Source organism: Prionailurus viverrinus, chromosome D1 (assembly GCF_022837055.1).
Source record: "Prionailurus viverrinus isolate Anna chromosome D1, UM_Priviv_1.0, whole genome shotgun sequence".
NCBI lineage: Eukaryota > Metazoa > Chordata > Mammalia > Carnivora > Felidae > Prionailurus > Prionailurus viverrinus.
The window spans coordinates 5,575,148-5,592,558 of record NC_062570.1 but is presented as its reverse complement, the minus strand read 5'-3'; the positions used below and the strand labels follow the sequence as shown (position 1 = coordinate 5,592,558).

At 38.6% G+C, this 17,411-nt stretch overlaps 1 protein-coding gene across 2 annotated transcripts in view; it reads left to right on the top strand.

Annotated features, from left to right (window-relative positions):
• GUCY1A2 (guanylate cyclase 1 soluble subunit alpha 2) overlaps positions 1 to 13,133 on the top strand; it is a 331,514-nt gene extending 318,381 nt beyond the window's left edge. For both annotated transcript variants that reach the window (XM_047877979.1, XM_047877981.1), the window contains exon 8: positions 11,809 to 13,133. In XM_047877979.1, the coding sequence (XP_047733935.1) occupies positions 11,809 to 12,016 (208 nt within the window). In that variant the 3' untranslated portion in view covers positions 12,017 to 13,133. The remainder of the gene's footprint in view (positions 1 to 11,808) is intronic.
• Positions 13,134 to 17,411: the final 4,278 nt, after the last annotated feature.

Here is a 17,411-nt window from a genome sequence, read left to right as displayed (position 1 = left end):
AATTATATGCCAATAAAATGGGCAGTCTGGAAATAATGGACGAATTCCTAGAAACATGTAATCTACCTAAACTGAAACAGGAAGAAATAGAAACTTTGAACAGACCCATAACCAGTAAAGAAATTGAATTAGTAATCAAAAATCTCCCCCCAAAACAGAGTCCAGGGCCAGATGGCTTTCCAGGAAAATTCTACCAAACACTTAAGGAAGAGTTAAAACCCATACTCTTGAAGCTACTCCAAAAAATAGAAATGGAAGGAAAACTTTCAAACACTTTCTATGAAGCCAGCATTGCCTTGATTCCAAACCATAGAAAGACCCTACTAAAAAGGAGAACTATGGACCAATTTCCCTGATGAACATGCATGCAAAAATCCTCAACAAGATACTAGCCAACCAGATCCAACAATACATTAAAAAAATTATTCACCACGACCCAGTAGGATTTATACCTGGGATGTAGGGCTGGTTCAATATCTGCAAAACAATCAATGTGATACATCACATCAATAAAAGAAAGACAAGAACCACACGATCCTCTCAATAGATGCAGAGAAAACATTTGACAAAATACAGCATCATTTTGTGATAAAAACCCTCAAGGATGTAGGGATAGAAGGAGCACACCTTAAGATCATAAAAGCCATATATGAATGACCCAATGCTAATATCATCCTCAAAGGGGAAAAACTGAGAGCTTTCCCCCTAAGGTCAGGGACAAGACAGGGATGTCCACTCTCACCACTGTTATTCAACGTAGTATTGGAAGTCTTAGCCTCAGCAATCAGACAACACAAAGAAATAAAAGGCAACCAAATTGGCAAGGAGGTCAAACTTTGACTCTTCACAGGTGATATGATACTCTATATGGAAAACCCAAAAGATTCCACAAAAAACTGCTAGAACTAATACATGAATTCAGCAAAGTTGCAAGATATAATATCAATGCACAGAAATCTGTTGCATTCTTATACAGCAACAATGAAGCAACAAAAGAGAAATAAGGAATCAATCCCATTTACAATTGCACCAAAAACCATAAAATACCTAGGAGTAAATCTAACCAAGGAGGTGAAAAATGTATACACTGAAAACTATAGAAAGCTTTTGAAAGAAATTGAGGAAGACACCAAAAAATGGAAAAATATTCCATGCTGCTGGATAGGAAGAACAAATATTGTTACAATGTCAATACTACCAAAAGCACTCTACATATTCAATGCTATACCTATCAAAATAACAGAAGCATTTTTCACAGAGCTAGAACAAACTGTCCTAAGATTTGTATGGAACCAGAAAAGACCCCGAATAGCCAAAGCGATCTTGAAAAATAAAACCAAAGCAGGAGGCATCACAATCCCGGACTTCAAGCTGTATTACAAAGCTGTAATCATCAAGACAGTATGGTACTGGCACAAGAACAGACACTCAGATGTTTGGAACAGAATAGAGAACCCAGAAATGGACCCAGAAACCTAAGGCCAACTAATCTTTGACAAAGCAGGAAAGAATATCCAGTGGAATAAAGACAATCTCTTCGGCAAGTGGTGCTGGACAGCGACATGCAGGAGAATGAACCTGGACCACTTTCTTACACCATACACAAAAATAAACTCAAAATGGATGAAAGACCTCAATGTAAGACAGGAAGCCATCAAAATCATCAAGGAGAAAGCAGGCAAAAACCTCTTTGACCTTGGCTGCAGCAACTTCTTACTCAACATCTCTCCAGAGGCAAGGGAAACAAAAGCAAAAATGAACTACTGGGATCTCATCAATTGATGCTAAAAAGCTTCTGCACAGCAAAGGAAACGATCAGCAAAACTAAAAAACAACCAATGGATTGGGAGAAGATATTTGCAAATGAAATATCAGATAAAGGGTTAGTATCCAAAAATCTACAAAGAAATTATCAAACTCAACACCCAAAAAACAATTAATCCAGTGAAGAAATGGGCAAAAGATATGAATAGACACTTCTCCAAAGAAGACACTCAGGTAGCCAACCAACACATGAAAACATGCTCAACATCACTCACCATCAGGGAAATACATCAAACCCACAATGAGATACCACCTCACACCTGTCAGAATGGCTAACATGAACAACTCAGGCAACACAAGATGTTGGTGAGGATGCAGAGAAGGAGGATCTCTTTTGCACTGCTGGTGGGAATGCAAACTGGTGCAGCCATTCTGGAAAACAGTATGGAGGTTCCTCAAAAAATTAAAAATAGAACTATCCTACGACCCAGCAATGGCACTATTAGGTATTTACCCAAGGGATACGGGTATGCTGTTTCAAAGGGGAACATGCATCCCAGTGTTTGTGGCAGCACTGTCAACAGTAGCCAAGTAGGGAAAGAGCTCAAATGTCCATTGATGGATGAATGGATAAAGAAGATGTGGTGTATCCACACACGATGGAGTATTACTTGGCAATTAAAAAGAATGAAATCTTGGGGCGCCTGGGTGGCGCAGTCGGTTGAGCGTCCGACTTCAGCCAGGTCACGATCTCGCGGTCCGTGAGTTCGAGCCCCGCGTCGGGCTCTCGGCTGATGGCTCAGAGCCTGGAGCCTGTTTCCGATTCTGTGTCTCCCTCTCTCTCTGCCCCTCCCCTGTTCATGCTCTGTCTCTCTCTGTCCCAAAATAAATAAATAAACGTTGAAAAAAAAATTTAAAAAAAAAAAAAAAAAAAAAAAGAATGAAATCTTGCCATTTGCAACTATGGAACTAGAGGGTATTATGCTAAGCAAAATTAGTCAGAGAAAGACGAATATCACGTGACTTCACTCATATGAGGACTTTAAGGCAGAGAACAGATGAACACAAGGGAAGGGAAGTAAAAATAATATAAAAACAGGGAGGGGGACAAAACATAGGAGACTCTTAAATACAGAACAAACAGAAGGTTATTGGAGGGGTTGTGGGAGGGGGGATGGGCTAAATGGGTAAGGGGCATTAAGGAATCTACTCCTGAAATCATTGTTGCACTATATGCTAACTAACTTGGATATAAATTAAAAACTTATAAAAATTAAAATAAATAGAAAAAATAAACATTAAAAATAAAAAAAATAAACGATCAATGAAAACAAGAGTTTGTTTTTTGGGAAGGCCAAATTTTCAAAAGTGATAAAGCTTTAGCTTGACTCCTCATGAAAAAAAAGGGAGAGGAATGAAATAAATCCAAAATGAAGAGAAGAATCTACACCATGGACATACAAAGGATTATAAGAGACTACTATGAAAAATTACATGGTAACAAATTGGACAATTTCAGAGAAATGGCCAAATTCCTAGAAACATGCAATCTTCCAAATGGAATGAGGAAGAAAGAGAAAATCTGAACAGGACCAATTAGTAGTAACAAAATTGAGTTGGTAATAGGAAAACTGCCACAGAAGTCCAGGACCAGATATATTCTCAGGTAAGTTCTTCTCAGGTAATTAAGAAGCATTAATATCAATTTCCCTGAAACTATTCCAAAAAATATAAGACAAAACTTCCAAACACGTTTTATGAAGCCAGCATTACTGTGATACCAAAACCAGAAAATGATAACACAAAAAAGGAATATTATAGGCCAATATCTCTGGTGAACATAGTTGTAAAAATCCTCAGCAAAATATCAGCAAACTGCATTCAACAATACAATAAAAGGATCATTGACCATGATCAAGTAAGATTTATTTTGGGGTATGAGGATGATTTAGTGTCTGCAAATGAATTGATACATTATGGTAACAAATGAAGGATAAAAATCAGATATTCATCTTAGTAGATACAAAAAAAAATCATGTGACAAAATCCAACATGCTTCCATGATAAAAACTCTCAAAGTGGGTTTTTAGACAGAAATACTTCAACCTAGTAAGAGTAAGGTGTGGCAAACCCAAGTTAGTATATACTCCATAGGGAAAAACTGACAGCTTTTAATTTTTTTTCCTATGTTTATTTTTGAAGGAGAAAGAGACAACATGAGTGGGGGAGGGACAGAGAGCGAGGGAGACACAGAATCTGAAGCAGGCTCCAGGCTCAGAACTGTCAGCACAAGCTGTGAGATCATGACCTGAGCCAATGTCGGATGCTTAACTGACTAAACCACCCAGGCGCCCCAAGAGCCTTTTCTTTAAGACCAGGAATAACACAAACATGTCCATTCTCATCACTTTTATCCAACATAGTACTGGAAGTTCTAGTCACAACAGTTACATAAGAAAAAGAAATAAAAGGCATCCAAATCGATAAGAAAGGAGTAAAACTGTCACTATTTGCAGGTGGCATAATACAGAGAAAATATAGAAAACCCTTAAGTCACTGCCACAACAGTGTTAGAAGTAATAAATTTAATAACATTGCAAGATACCAAACTGAGACATCAGTTGAATTTTTATACAGTAATAATGAAGTAACAGAAAGAGAACTTAAGAAAACAATTCCATTTATAGTGGCACCAAAAACAAATAAAATACCTAGGAATAAATTGAACGAAGGAGTTGACACACCTGTACCCAACAACTCTAAAAGATTAATGAAAGCAATCGAAGAGGACACAAAAGACATATGATGCTCATAGGCTGGAACAATAAATATTGTTGAAATATCCATACTACCCAAAGCATTCTATATTTTTAATCAGTGCCTGTGGAAATACCAATAGCATTTTCCAAAGAACTGAACAAATAACTCAAAAATTTGTATGAAACCACAAAAGACCCTGAATAGCCAAAGCAATCTTGAGAAAGAACAAAGGTGGAAGGATCACAATCTGAGATTTCAAGATATACTCCAAAGCTACAATAATGAAAACTGTATGGCACTAGCACAAAAATAGACACATAGATCAAGGGAACAGAACAGAGTCTAGAAATAAACCCACAGTTATACTGTCAATTAATCTATAACAAAGGAGACAAGAATGTATAATGGGGAAATCTCTTCAGTAAACAGTGTTGGAAAGACTGGATGCTACCTACAAAAGGAAACTGGACCACTTTCTTACAGCATACACAAAAGCTCAAAATGGAATAGAGACCTAAATGTGGGACCTGAAATCATAAAACTCTTCGATGAAAACATAGGCAGTAATCTCTTTGGCATGAATATTAGCAACATTTTTTTCTAGATATGTCTCCTCAGGTAAAGGAAACAAAAGCAAAAATAAACTGTTAAGGCTACACCAATATAAAAACCTTTCACACAGCGAAATAAACTACCAACAAAACAAAAAGGCATCCTACTGAATGGGAGAAGATATTTGCAAATGACATATCCAACAAGGGATTAATCTCCAAAATTTATAAAGACCTCTTATACAACTCAACACCAAAAAAGAAAAAAAAACAAAAAACAAGCAAACAAACAAACAAAAAAAACAAGCAGTCTGATTAAAAATTGGGTAGGGGACCTGATCTGACAATTTCTTTTTTTTTAAAGAAAGATAGAGATACCAACAGACATGGAAGATGCTGAACATCACTGATCATCAGGAAAATGTAAATCAAAACCACAATGAGTTATCACCTTATACCTTTGAGAATAGCTAGTTTCACAAAGAGAAGAAATAACAAGAGTTGGTGAGAATGAGGAGATAAAGAACCATGTGCTCTGTTGATGGGAACATAAACTGGTGCAGTCACTGTGAAAATCAGTATAGAGTTTCCTCAAAAAATTAAAACTAGAAATGCTGTATGATCCAATAATTCCACTATTGGGTATTCACCCAAAGGAAAAAAAAACACTAGCTCATAAAGATATCTTGGCCACTATATTTTTGCAGCATTATTTACAGTAGTCAAGTTACAGAAGCACCCTAAGTAGCCATAGATGAAAGGATAAAGAATATATGGTATATTTAAAAAATGGAATATTACTCAGCCATAAAAAAGCATGAGGTCTTGCCATTTGTGACAACAATGAATGCACATAGGTTGCATTATGTTAAGTGAATTCAAGCAGTCAGATAAAGACAAATACCATAGGACTTCACTTGTATGTGGAATCAAAAAATGAACAAAGATAAAAAGCAAAAATAGACTCATAAGTATGGAAAGCCATCTGCTGGTTTCCATAGAGGAGGGGGTAGGCAAAAAAGGGTGCAGGTAAGTGGGAGGTACAGACTTTCAGTTATGGAATGAATTGGTCATGGGAGTAAAAGGTACCATATAGGGAATGTAGTCAGTGGCACTGGAATAGTGTTGTACAGTGACAGACTGCAGCTATACTTGAGCTGAGTGCAGCCTAAATTGTAGAGTTGTCCAATCACTGTGTTGTACACCTGAAACAAATGTTACACTGGTCAGCTATACTTCAAACAAACAAACAAACAAACAAACAAACAAACAAACAAAACCCGTGCAGTGTAGCCTGGGTGTCTCAGTGGGTTAAGTGTCTGATTCTTGGTTTCTATCCAGATCATGACTTCACAGTTCGTGAGATCGAGCCCCAGGTTGGGCTCTGTGCTGACAGTGTGGAGCCTGCTTGAGAATCTCTCTCTCTCTCTCTCTCTCTCTCTCTCTGCTCCTCCCCTGCTCATGCTCTGTCTCTTGCTGCCTCACAATAAGTTAATTAAATAATTTTTTTTAAAAAGGTAGAGAAAAAGATACATTGAGATATATTATCCTTAATTTTCCTAACACCAGAGATAGAATGATGATGAGAGAGACTGATCAACATCAAGGAGAAAATTCATATCTACTGGAGTAGCAAACAGAATGAAATCTGAGTTTCTAGCAGCAAATTCTGAGGGGAAAGTAATTTCCGAACAAAAATTTAATGCCTAATGAGAACAATCAAACTGAGTGTTAACTAAAGACATTTCAGACATCCAAAGTCTTTAAAAGGTCATTATCCAGATAATCTTTCAGGCCCTCAGCTCTGAAAGATGCAGCATATATTACCCTATCTTGCCTCGGTCTTACATCCCCTTTTGGCCAGTGGTAGCATGGTAATTAGTAGACAAGTTAGTGACCACTCTGGTAAGCATTCTGAATGGTCACTATCTCAGAGCTTTCTGCATATTACATGGATCTTTTCAGTTGTTGAAACAAAGGTTTTCTAATCTCACAAGATGACTTCAAACAAGTAGGTCTTAGGTGACTACCTACACTAGTGGGTCACTATTAGAGACTGCAACGACATGTATTAATTTCCTCAAGGTAGGTTCTGTCTGTGGGTGGTTCATGGTGTCCACTCGGCTAAATCAAAACAAAAACATAACCAACCACTTTATAGAAAGATATTTTCAGCAAAAATAAAAAATTCTTTTCAGTCCTCTCCTGTCCCACAATTAATATGATCAGAAGTAGAAATGCACTGGGTCAGCACCCAGCTCATGGAAGGCATTGAATAAAATAACTTTTGACTGGCTGACGGCTGAATTCACTGACCAAAGGCTGCATGAAGCCTGGCTCAAGAATTGCACGACTGGTTATTTTTCCTCATAATACAGTCTAGAGAATTGCGGGAAATACATAGAGCAAGTGGACATAATTCACAATGAAATCATTGTATGTAATTGGAGAAAAGTATATAGAAGTGGATAGAAGAAAGAATGAAAGACCAGATTCTGATCTTATCCTATAGATGGCCAAGCTGTATTTTATATAAGCCAATTTGCAGAAGTTAATAAATCTTCTGATCTGCAGAAGTTAATAAATCCCAGAATAAGTTGCCTGAAATGTCATTGTTACAATTCTGTTACCTATTAAAAAGCCCTGAGTCCCGTGTTAAAATGTAAATTACATTTAGGTCATTTGGACCTCAGTGCGAATAAGTTTCAGGTCCATTTATAGAACAGAATACAGGATAGAGCACAAAGCTTGGTGTGGTCAGAGATGTGCAAATAAGAACTGAGTGAGTCAGAGATGGCTTAGTTTTCCTAACAGTGAGGGAGCAGCTCCATGGACCCCCATGGTATCCAGCTCCCCTCACATGTTTGGGGGCCATCCAGTGATTCAAAGCAGCGGAGTATTCTCATCTTGAAAATCAATTTGTAGGAAAAACTTTGTTGAGAGAGGATGAATACTAACAGGCAGGTGAAGTAGGATTTGTGTGCCTTCCCAATACTTATTAAACATGTTGCCAAAACCCCCAGGTTATATATCAACCAGCTGGGGATTATGGCTGGGGATGAATTTAGATTTGTGTGGCATCAAAGCTTCCATATCAGTCCCAAGTTGCTGAAGAAATGGATTCTTAGGCAGAGCTTTAGAGCCAGCCCAGGGACTTGGACTTAATAAAGCATTTCAGAGGGGATCAGAGGTTCTGGAGTGATCAGTGTATAAATTCCTAATCCCTGTATACACATTTGAGCATTTATTCAGCACCACGACTCATCAATGCCAGGCATGCTGTGTGAAATGTTTCCCCTGACCTCCCGCACAGACCCACCAGGAACTCATTCAGATTGTACTACTGGAAGTCATCTCAATATTTCACTTCAGCATTCATTTATACAAACGCTGCTAAATCCTGGATATCATAGGAGCTTCTGTGAATTTGCTCTTCCGTGCTCTCATTCCTGTTATTGAAGTTTAAAACTGTACTGAGTTTATTAATACCAAAATATTTAGCTGGAGAAGAATAAAGCCCCATAAAAACTACTGTCTTTGTGATTTTTAGCACATCAAATATGAGATGTATTTAAAAGGTCAAGAGATCAATTCATTGTGAAGTTTCCTACCAAAGTGCAGTGAATTATTTAAAAGCACTGCCTCTAAAGCCACTAGTGACCCACTTTCATTTACAAGTACTTTCATAGATGTAAACTCAATGTTATTTTTCAGTGTCAGAACATCTCAATTACAGCAAAATATGAAGACCTTGGTGACTCAAATAGAGCATAAAAAAAATAGAGGACTTAACATAAATAGAAGAATATAGCTCATGTGGAGTCCTATCTACTGCATGGGCTTTTAAGGAGACTTGTTTGAAAGGCTGGTGTTGTGGCTCAATTTTATAATTGGTAGAGGTGAACTTTATTGCTCTGGCTCTTGACTTTTGTACTAAGATGCACAGTCATCTCTCTAGTAACCATGCAGAATTTCCTTCTTTGGATTTTATTTTATGTGTTACTCAAGACCGCCTTGTATTGCTGCTACTTTGTTCCTGTGAGTATTTCTTGCCTTTTAAATTCTATGTTAAGTCATTCTGGGCATCCCTACTTCTTCTCGTCCATTCAGAAGACCATTACAGCATGTCGCCAGCACTCAACATGTTTGTTGATTGATACCCAAATATTTTCACATCGATGACCATTCTGTTTGAGCTAAGCAAAATTATTGTGGAATTCAGTGCTAAACTTAACTACTGTTGAGGGAATCTTACATTTTATTTCAGAAGTGACTGGTTATATATTGTATGTACAGAAAATTGACATCTGTAAAAACAAAAAGAAAGCAAACTACCAACAATTTCATTGTGATTGTCATTAATGCCTTGCCTATATCTCAGTTTCATTGTTATCACGGAAAGCTATCTTAGTGTAGTTCTTTTTTGTTTGTTTGTTTTTTGAGAGAGACAGAGAGTGAGCATGAGTTGGGGAGGGGCAGAGAGAGAGAGAATCCTAAGCAGGAATCCAGCACAGAGCCCTATGCAGGGCTTGTACTCACAAACTGTGAGATCATGACCTGAGCTGAAATCAAGAGTCGGGCTAACCGACTGAGCCCTCCAGGCATCCTATCTTAGTGTAGACTTATTATTTATTGTAGGGTTGAGCTTAATTAGGAGTTAACAAATCTGGATTCTAGTTCCAAGGCCACTGCTGTCTTACTGCTTAAGTCATTAAATTAGAGTGATTGAGCAAATCAGCCTAACTTAATCCAGGCTTGCTTTTACCATAAATTTGTCCGAGAAGAGCATGTAGTTGTCAGAGAAGAGATTCTGCATAGGGTTATGTGGATGAGGATGAAAAAGGGAAAGAATTCTGAAATGTTAGAGCCTCATTTCCTTATATTCCAAGTTAGTATGGTCATTGTATAATATTTTTAAAGAAATGGTGAGTTAAAACTTAAAAATCCTTGGGGTACCTGCGTACCTTGGTCAGTTGAGCGTCCGAGTTTGGCTCAGGTCATGATCTCATGGTTTATGAGTTCTAGCCCTGTGTCGGGATCTGTGCTGACAGCTCAGAGTCTGGAGTCTGCTTCAGATTCTGTGTCTCCCTCTCTCTCGCTTTCCCCCCTACCCCCATCTCTGTCTCTCTCTCAGAAATAAACATTAAAAATACAACTAAAGCTTAAAAATCCTTTACAAAGCAAAATAGTACCACTCCTGTTAGTAAAAGTAAATATAGACTGCTCCTCCTACTATAAGAATTCTTAGTGCTATCAGCTGTTGTTTTCATATATTTTATCCATTAAACATCAAGGAATGTTTTTTTCCCTCTCAGTGTGGAGATGATTATCAGTGCTTGTGCAATGATCTTTCATTCCCACATGTCCTTTGTTTTCCATGAACTTACTGCCTTTTTTGACCCTGCCTTCTACCACAGCTGGTTCTTGTACCTGACCAGTCTCTTACAGTGCATACCTGGTACCTGCTGTCACCATTCACCTGGCTCAGGAAAATGAGCTGTTTTTAGGAAAGGGGTGATTCTGGGTTTGGCTCCACTGTGCCTTCCAAATAAAGTCTACATGTTTAGGATTTCAAAGTGTTGTCTTACCCTACTGCTGATGCAGACCCTTCACTGTCTTTCCTCATTATGTAAACATGGTTGGAAATGCATTGATACTGATCACACATTTCCCTATTACTGTGGGCTTTGGTTTTCAGTATTTATTTTCTGCTTCTTTTATTCCATGTTTCCATCTCTGTTGACAAAACTTGGCATTCTACTCACGAGTATATTCACAAGAGTGCCCAGGAGATTTTTCTCAGGCAATAAGAAGCAACATAGGAGGGCTGTTGAGTTAAATTGAATGGCAGGGCCACACCTTTAGGTCTGGGTATTGAACTTAATGTTTCATGGACCTGGACAAGAGTAAGTCTCTGGTGTTTGTGTACTAGAAAAGAGTAAGTGTGACTGGAAGGGAAGGGTCACACTGTTTGACCAGTAAATGCTGGAGTTCACAAAACATTGCTAGAGATCAGTGACCAACTATTGAAGACACTTGAAGTCATGAATGTTCTACAATGCTAAATAACTGATATGTTTGACACACAGGACACACATTTAAAGCCTATCAAGAATCTGCAAAACATAAGAGGAGTGCTCCAGAATTTAGGCAGGTTTTAAAACCAGAAAGGGTAAATACTACATATTCAAATAAAGACTTGTGTTATACATGGGGTGCCTGGGTGGCTCACTCAGTTGAGCATCTGACTCTGGATTTTGGCACAGGTCATGATCTCACAGTCGTGTGATTGAGCCCTCAAGTTGGGCTCGTGCTGAGCCTAGAGCCTGCTTGGGTTTCTCAGTCTCCCTGTCTGTCTTTGCCCCTTCCCTGCTTGTGTGCATGCACACGTGCTCTCAAAATGAATAAGTAAACATTAAAAAAAGAATTTGCATTGTACAGTTTTCTTTTGCCTTTTGTTTAGGAAAAAAATCAAATTTGAAAAATATTTTCAAGTAGGACCAGAAATAGCATTTAAAAAAAAATTATAACATGAAGGCATCTTTCCTGACAAACAACATTTCCTGGCATTTGGAGCCCTAGGAAGGCCACGTGTTTCACAAAGAAATAGAGGTGTCAACATGAGCTTGGTCATTGATAGGCTTCCTGAGCCTTTAAATTTTTTGTCTATTTATTATCCCTTATCCTGCCGATTTGACCTGTTTGACTCACGTCATCTGTATTTTCTTCTTAGATTATTAAAACGGGAAGAAAGCTTCACATTCATTCCTCGGTCCCGTGAAGAGCTTCCAGATAACTTTCCAAAGGAAATCCCTGGGATCTGCTATTTCCTGGAGGTAAGGACTGGTCCTAAGCAGCCAAAGCCTTCTCTTTCTTCATCAAGAATCAAGAAAGTTTCCTACAACATTGGCACCATGTTCCTCCGGGAGACAAGCCTCTGAGACCTTCAGCAGATCAAAGACTTCTCCACAAAGCACAAGCCCACAACATGGGTCATGAAGGGGGAGTGCAAAGAGATTGTTTCTCTTCCACTGATTTGCTGAGAACAAGCAGCAGAATTTCTGTGTTATGTTAGGCAATAATCCTAGAAAAAGGTGGGTGATGACTGTCAGTAAAAAAGAAACCGGAGGGGGCGGGGCAGAAATAAGAGGTGTCCATCCATAGGAGTGCTTTTAGTCATATATATATTTTAATCACAACTAACCAATAAATAGATTCTGTGTTTTCTTGTTTGTCGCACATACAGGTATCTTTCCCTATATATTTCTATCACTTTTGAGAGCCAGTTTTGATGATCAATTCCTACATTTAGTGAGTTGGTATGTGAGGAATATTTTATAAATTTGTTTCCCCGAACAGACATTTCATATGTACATCATAGCTCTGTGGTTGCCTTCCTGGCAGGAAGAACTATAACTCCACAAAATATTTTAGGGATATTACCTATTTTTATACATCTCTCTTCTGAATAATTCCATTTCACACACAACACTATTCAATTGTCAGAATCTGCTACTGTGTAGTTGCTATATTAGGTAACTAACCTATTGATCAAATGTAGTTTGACATATTTAGACAGATTAGTGCTTGGACTGAGAATACATATAACAGGATTTCAGATGCTGAGAAAGCACCGTAAGTCTGCTTAGTAAACGTATCTTTTAAATTTAATTAATGTAGCATGGAATCCAGAGGAAACCAAATTTCCTAATAACAGATTGCGATGTAACTAGGATCACAGAAAAGTCTTCTCGCTATCTTCTACCGAATGCCGGTTACAACGAAATGCTTTGCTGCATTGGACCCTTTTCAATTTAGCGCTTCTAAATCTAGGTAGCTTGTGCTCCATGTTCGAGGGCATTGTCATAAGCAGCTTGCTGCTACGGAACTTGTTAGTACTTCCCCCCAACCCCACCTCGCCCAAACACTGATGCCTCCTAAGTCTACCTGCCATTCTTGGGAGCAAATTCCTCAACGCTGGCATTAGCGACAAAGCAGTAGTAGGGACATTTTGCCAAGAATGCTGTTTCCTCTTGCCAAATAAGACGGGGGGGGGGGGGGGGGTGGGGGGTGGGGAGGAACCCTGTATTTTATGGCTTTGAGATTTCAAAAAAACAAAAGAGTTTTTCTTCTGCAGTTTCATTGATGTGACTCTTCAGTCGGTGAATCCCCTTGGTGAATGCTGAAGTAGGTCTAGCCTTCAGGCCCAGTAATTGTCATAGTGACAGATAGGCTTCTATTGCGCATGGTGCTAACATGGAGAGCTGTTCCCACGAATCAATACTGCATGAAAATATTATCGCAGACTCGCCCTGCCATTAGGAGCACAGCCTGTCCAGAGTTTTTCTCTTTTGGATCAAATATAAAACCCAAGTTTCTTTTGAGGGTGATGAGCTGGAAACATTGGTTTCCTTGAAACCTTGAAGGGGCTCTTTCTTTTCCTTCAGATGGTATCCTCACAGACCGCTTATGTCTACTGAATGTAATCCATTTCTTGTTCTAGTCAGGCATTTCGGCTGCATTACGATTTGTTTACGACAAAACGCAGCTAAGGAGCATATTAACTAGTGTCCAGTGTAACCGTGGGGCTTATGAGTATTTTTAAGTTCTCTAAGTGTGTAGCTAGAAAACATTTATAGATATGCCAAGTATTTGTTAAAATGGTGATCACTTTTGTAACTGCACCCCAAGACTTATGAGGACCCTAGGGCAACACTTAGTGTGGAGACAGGATCTAGACCCTGAGCTCTCTGATAGCTCCCTGTCCCTCTCCTCCCCGGGTCTAGTAGGCCTCTGTTTTGAACAACATGGAGGCCAGAAAGCTTGGACATGTAAGGGGAGGCATATAGACTGAGAACGGTGTGCTGTCATGGAATCTCTTCAGGGGACTGGGAGATTAAACTACTTCCTTAACTGGGAATAAGGAGAGGTTTGCCATCAGGTGGCCAGCACAGGCTGGGAGCACCGGAGCCCTCATACTAAAAGCAGTCAGCCCTTGCAATGTGCTCTGTACAGCACAGGAACATGGAGAGAGCACCAAGCTCGCTCAAGTCACGGAAGCTTATGCTGCACAGGAATTTACTTAGGGTTTATTATGATCATAAGTAAATCAATAAACATTTGGGTGGTAAACAATGTGTTTTGTAACCATAAAGCCGAAAGGGACTTCCAGTAATCATCCAATTTATTTCTCTGTTTTTTGTGAAGATTTGTCTGAGCAACTATTCTAGATAGATGATCATTCTCTCTATATTTAAGAATATCTATAGCAAGCATATTTTAAAAGCATCATTAAAAATCCACTTCATTATCCAGTAATTGGTAATAGGGCCCAAGACATGAATTGTATATATATTCAGTTGGTCAAAATAAGAAACTCTTTTAGTTTCTATGGTTCTACTTAGAGAAGAGTAGCCATATCATTGTCACAAATATCACAACGAAAAAGATACCAGAGATCTATTATATATCACAGACAGGATGTAAACTACATTTTTCAAACAATATAATCTAAATGTATCTTTGAAGCTAGAGTCTGAGACAATAGTCTCATCTGTTTCCATTTTGCCAACCTGCAAGCATTGACTATTAGTTATGCTGTTGCTATGTGTTTGCAAGTTAACTGCATAAAATGGCCTTCGTTCTAGCTGCTGTCATAGAATTTAGAAACTGTGAAAAACTCTTACATTTTTATTTCTCCGATATAACACAGTCCACATATTCTCCATTTTGGAATTAAAACTATAACAATGAATCATAGCGAGGATTTCACTTGACTAATATCCATACATTATTCTTACCTAAAAACTGTTGCAGACATGATGCATTTTAGTGTGGCAGATTAAAAGAGAATGTAAATGGGGTGTCTCATTAGACATGTGGTATTAAATTAGGGAAACAGTATTAATCCACTCTCAAAAGGATACATTCAAATATAATTTGGCACATAGAGCTCCTTCAGTTTAGTGTTATTTTAGGAACCTGTTCTGAAGAAGTCACCTTATGACTAGGCATCAGCAGCAAAGATTCACAATGGCACCAGTATTATTTTGATTGAACATCATTGTTTGCAAATAAATCAGTTATTCAACAAAGTCGTATACCTTCATATGTACCCCCAAACACAGTGCACCGTATGTGCTTTGGGAATCTGGATAAATAGGTAACATTAGCCATAATCACAAAGATTAATACTCAATGCCCACACAAGACAGTTGGCTGTCTCAGCTACGTAGTGTGATATCAAGAAGGAAAGAAGATATAGCTCCTATGTAACAGGTGACCAAACTGTCTAAAACCTGCCTTGATACCCATCTCTTCTACTTTATTTTGGAATTCTCTTTTAACATCTGACTGTGTGGAGTCCAATGAGCTATGACCTCTTAGGACTCTGAGATGGGCACTGATGCCTGAGACTTTGACTTCATGGATTCAGCACTTCAAATGTGAACTCTCATGGTCTCACACTTGGTCTTCTTGTCCAATGACAATAGTATCAGGGACATAGTCTTTCATTGTTAAAGTGCAAAAATGTGCCTCTCCAGGAAACAGCAAAACGAGACAACAGCTTCTACAGAGTCTTACTCCCAAGTGCAGCAGGGTTTTTAATTTTGCAAAATGTCCCAAAGATTTCAAGCAATAAAGCAAACTTAAATTGATGCATGCAAAGAAAAGGCAAAGCCTCAGAGCCTGGAAAACCACCAAGCTCTGTTTTTTGGGGTTTTTTTTTGTACAAAAATACTGCTACCAATTGAGATCCTGTATTTGAGTTTGGGAGATATCAAAAAGGAATTCAAGATTACAACTGTCATGACATATATTTCCTGAAAGCGCCTTGGGATCGTGACTTGCTGAGGGCAGGTATAACGGATCATCAGGGCCTATTTACACAGGTAGATTTCTGTCTTATCATGCGTTTGGAGCATGACCCTGTCTTACTCCATGCTGTCACTGGAAACAAGCTGGCTCCCTCAACCATGGCCCCAACAACCCCATCCTCCTTATGCCTCTGAACCTAATATGGCCACAGCAAAAGTTGCTGATGCCTGTCTCAGGCAGACAGAAAGACTCACTCCAGGCCCAAGTAACGATGCACTTCTGAAGTGAACTAAGCACTTCAAGTTGTGCGGGGGCATGCCAACATCTGCAGCTTTTCCCTGTGCTTTGTCTTCAAAATAACAATCTGACTCCAAGCACTTGGTGTAACTTCATAGAAAATTCCTTCAAAATGAATGATATATGACTCTGCATAGGCTTTGGGCAACACCGGATGCCTTTCAGCCAACAATACCTAGAAACTCAAGTCCAAGGACCAAGCCCCATACTGCAGCCTAGGTATTTCTATTATTAAGTTATAGATCTTCAACTACAAAATCTATGTTATATCAGAGGCTCTATAAGGGTATTTTATGAGATAGAGCTGGAAAAACACAGTATAAGAGAGACTGAGTAATCAGAGGCTAACATATTCCAATCTGAATGATTCCGTATGGGTAGCTCTTGATAGGAATATACTTCATCCACAAGCAGTTGATTTCATATATACATAAGTTGTGTTAACATGACTGAACTTGATTGTTAGATGGATAAATTGGCCCCAGCATTGGACTCAGTATGAGGATCCTTGAGGTGGTGAATGAAGAACAGACTCTGATATTATAAACAGAGTAACATAAATCTTGTCAGAATATACTGAGATAGTGTGCAAAATTCCTTCCTCACACTTGATTCAAACAAATGAAACCTAAGTATTCTTGTCCTGCTGCTTTTCTGTTGCCTTCCTTTCTTTCCTTCCTTCTCCCTTTCATAAAGAAAGGTCAGTGCTACAGTCAATCTCACGTTACAGAAATAGTTACAGTTTTATAATGTAATGAATGCTCTTTGTGTGTTTGTGGGTGTACGTGTGTGTGCGTGTGTGTGCCGAATGCAGAGATTAACATGATTAAAAGGAGTGCCATTTTGAAGGACCTACAATGTCAAAAATTAAAGTTTGCATTTTTATTTCCAATATGTTGTGACCAGAGCACAGCACCAGTCAAGTGCTCCACTGCCATCCCATGCTTATTAAGAAATGATCCTGTTCAATGGTTCAACTCATCAGCTTGGTAGTCTCTGACTGCCTAAAAATGACCTAGGAAGCTTTCAGAAATACAAATTACTGAGCTTTACCTGTGTGGCCTCGGAATCTGTACTGAGAAAAAAAATCACTCTCGGTAATGTGAATATATAGCCAGATTTGGGAATCATTGAAGAGTATTCAAATCATCCCAATTACTAGGAATAAATACAAGTTGACTAAGGGAGTGGATATTATTTCATGTGTAGTTATTTTGAAGA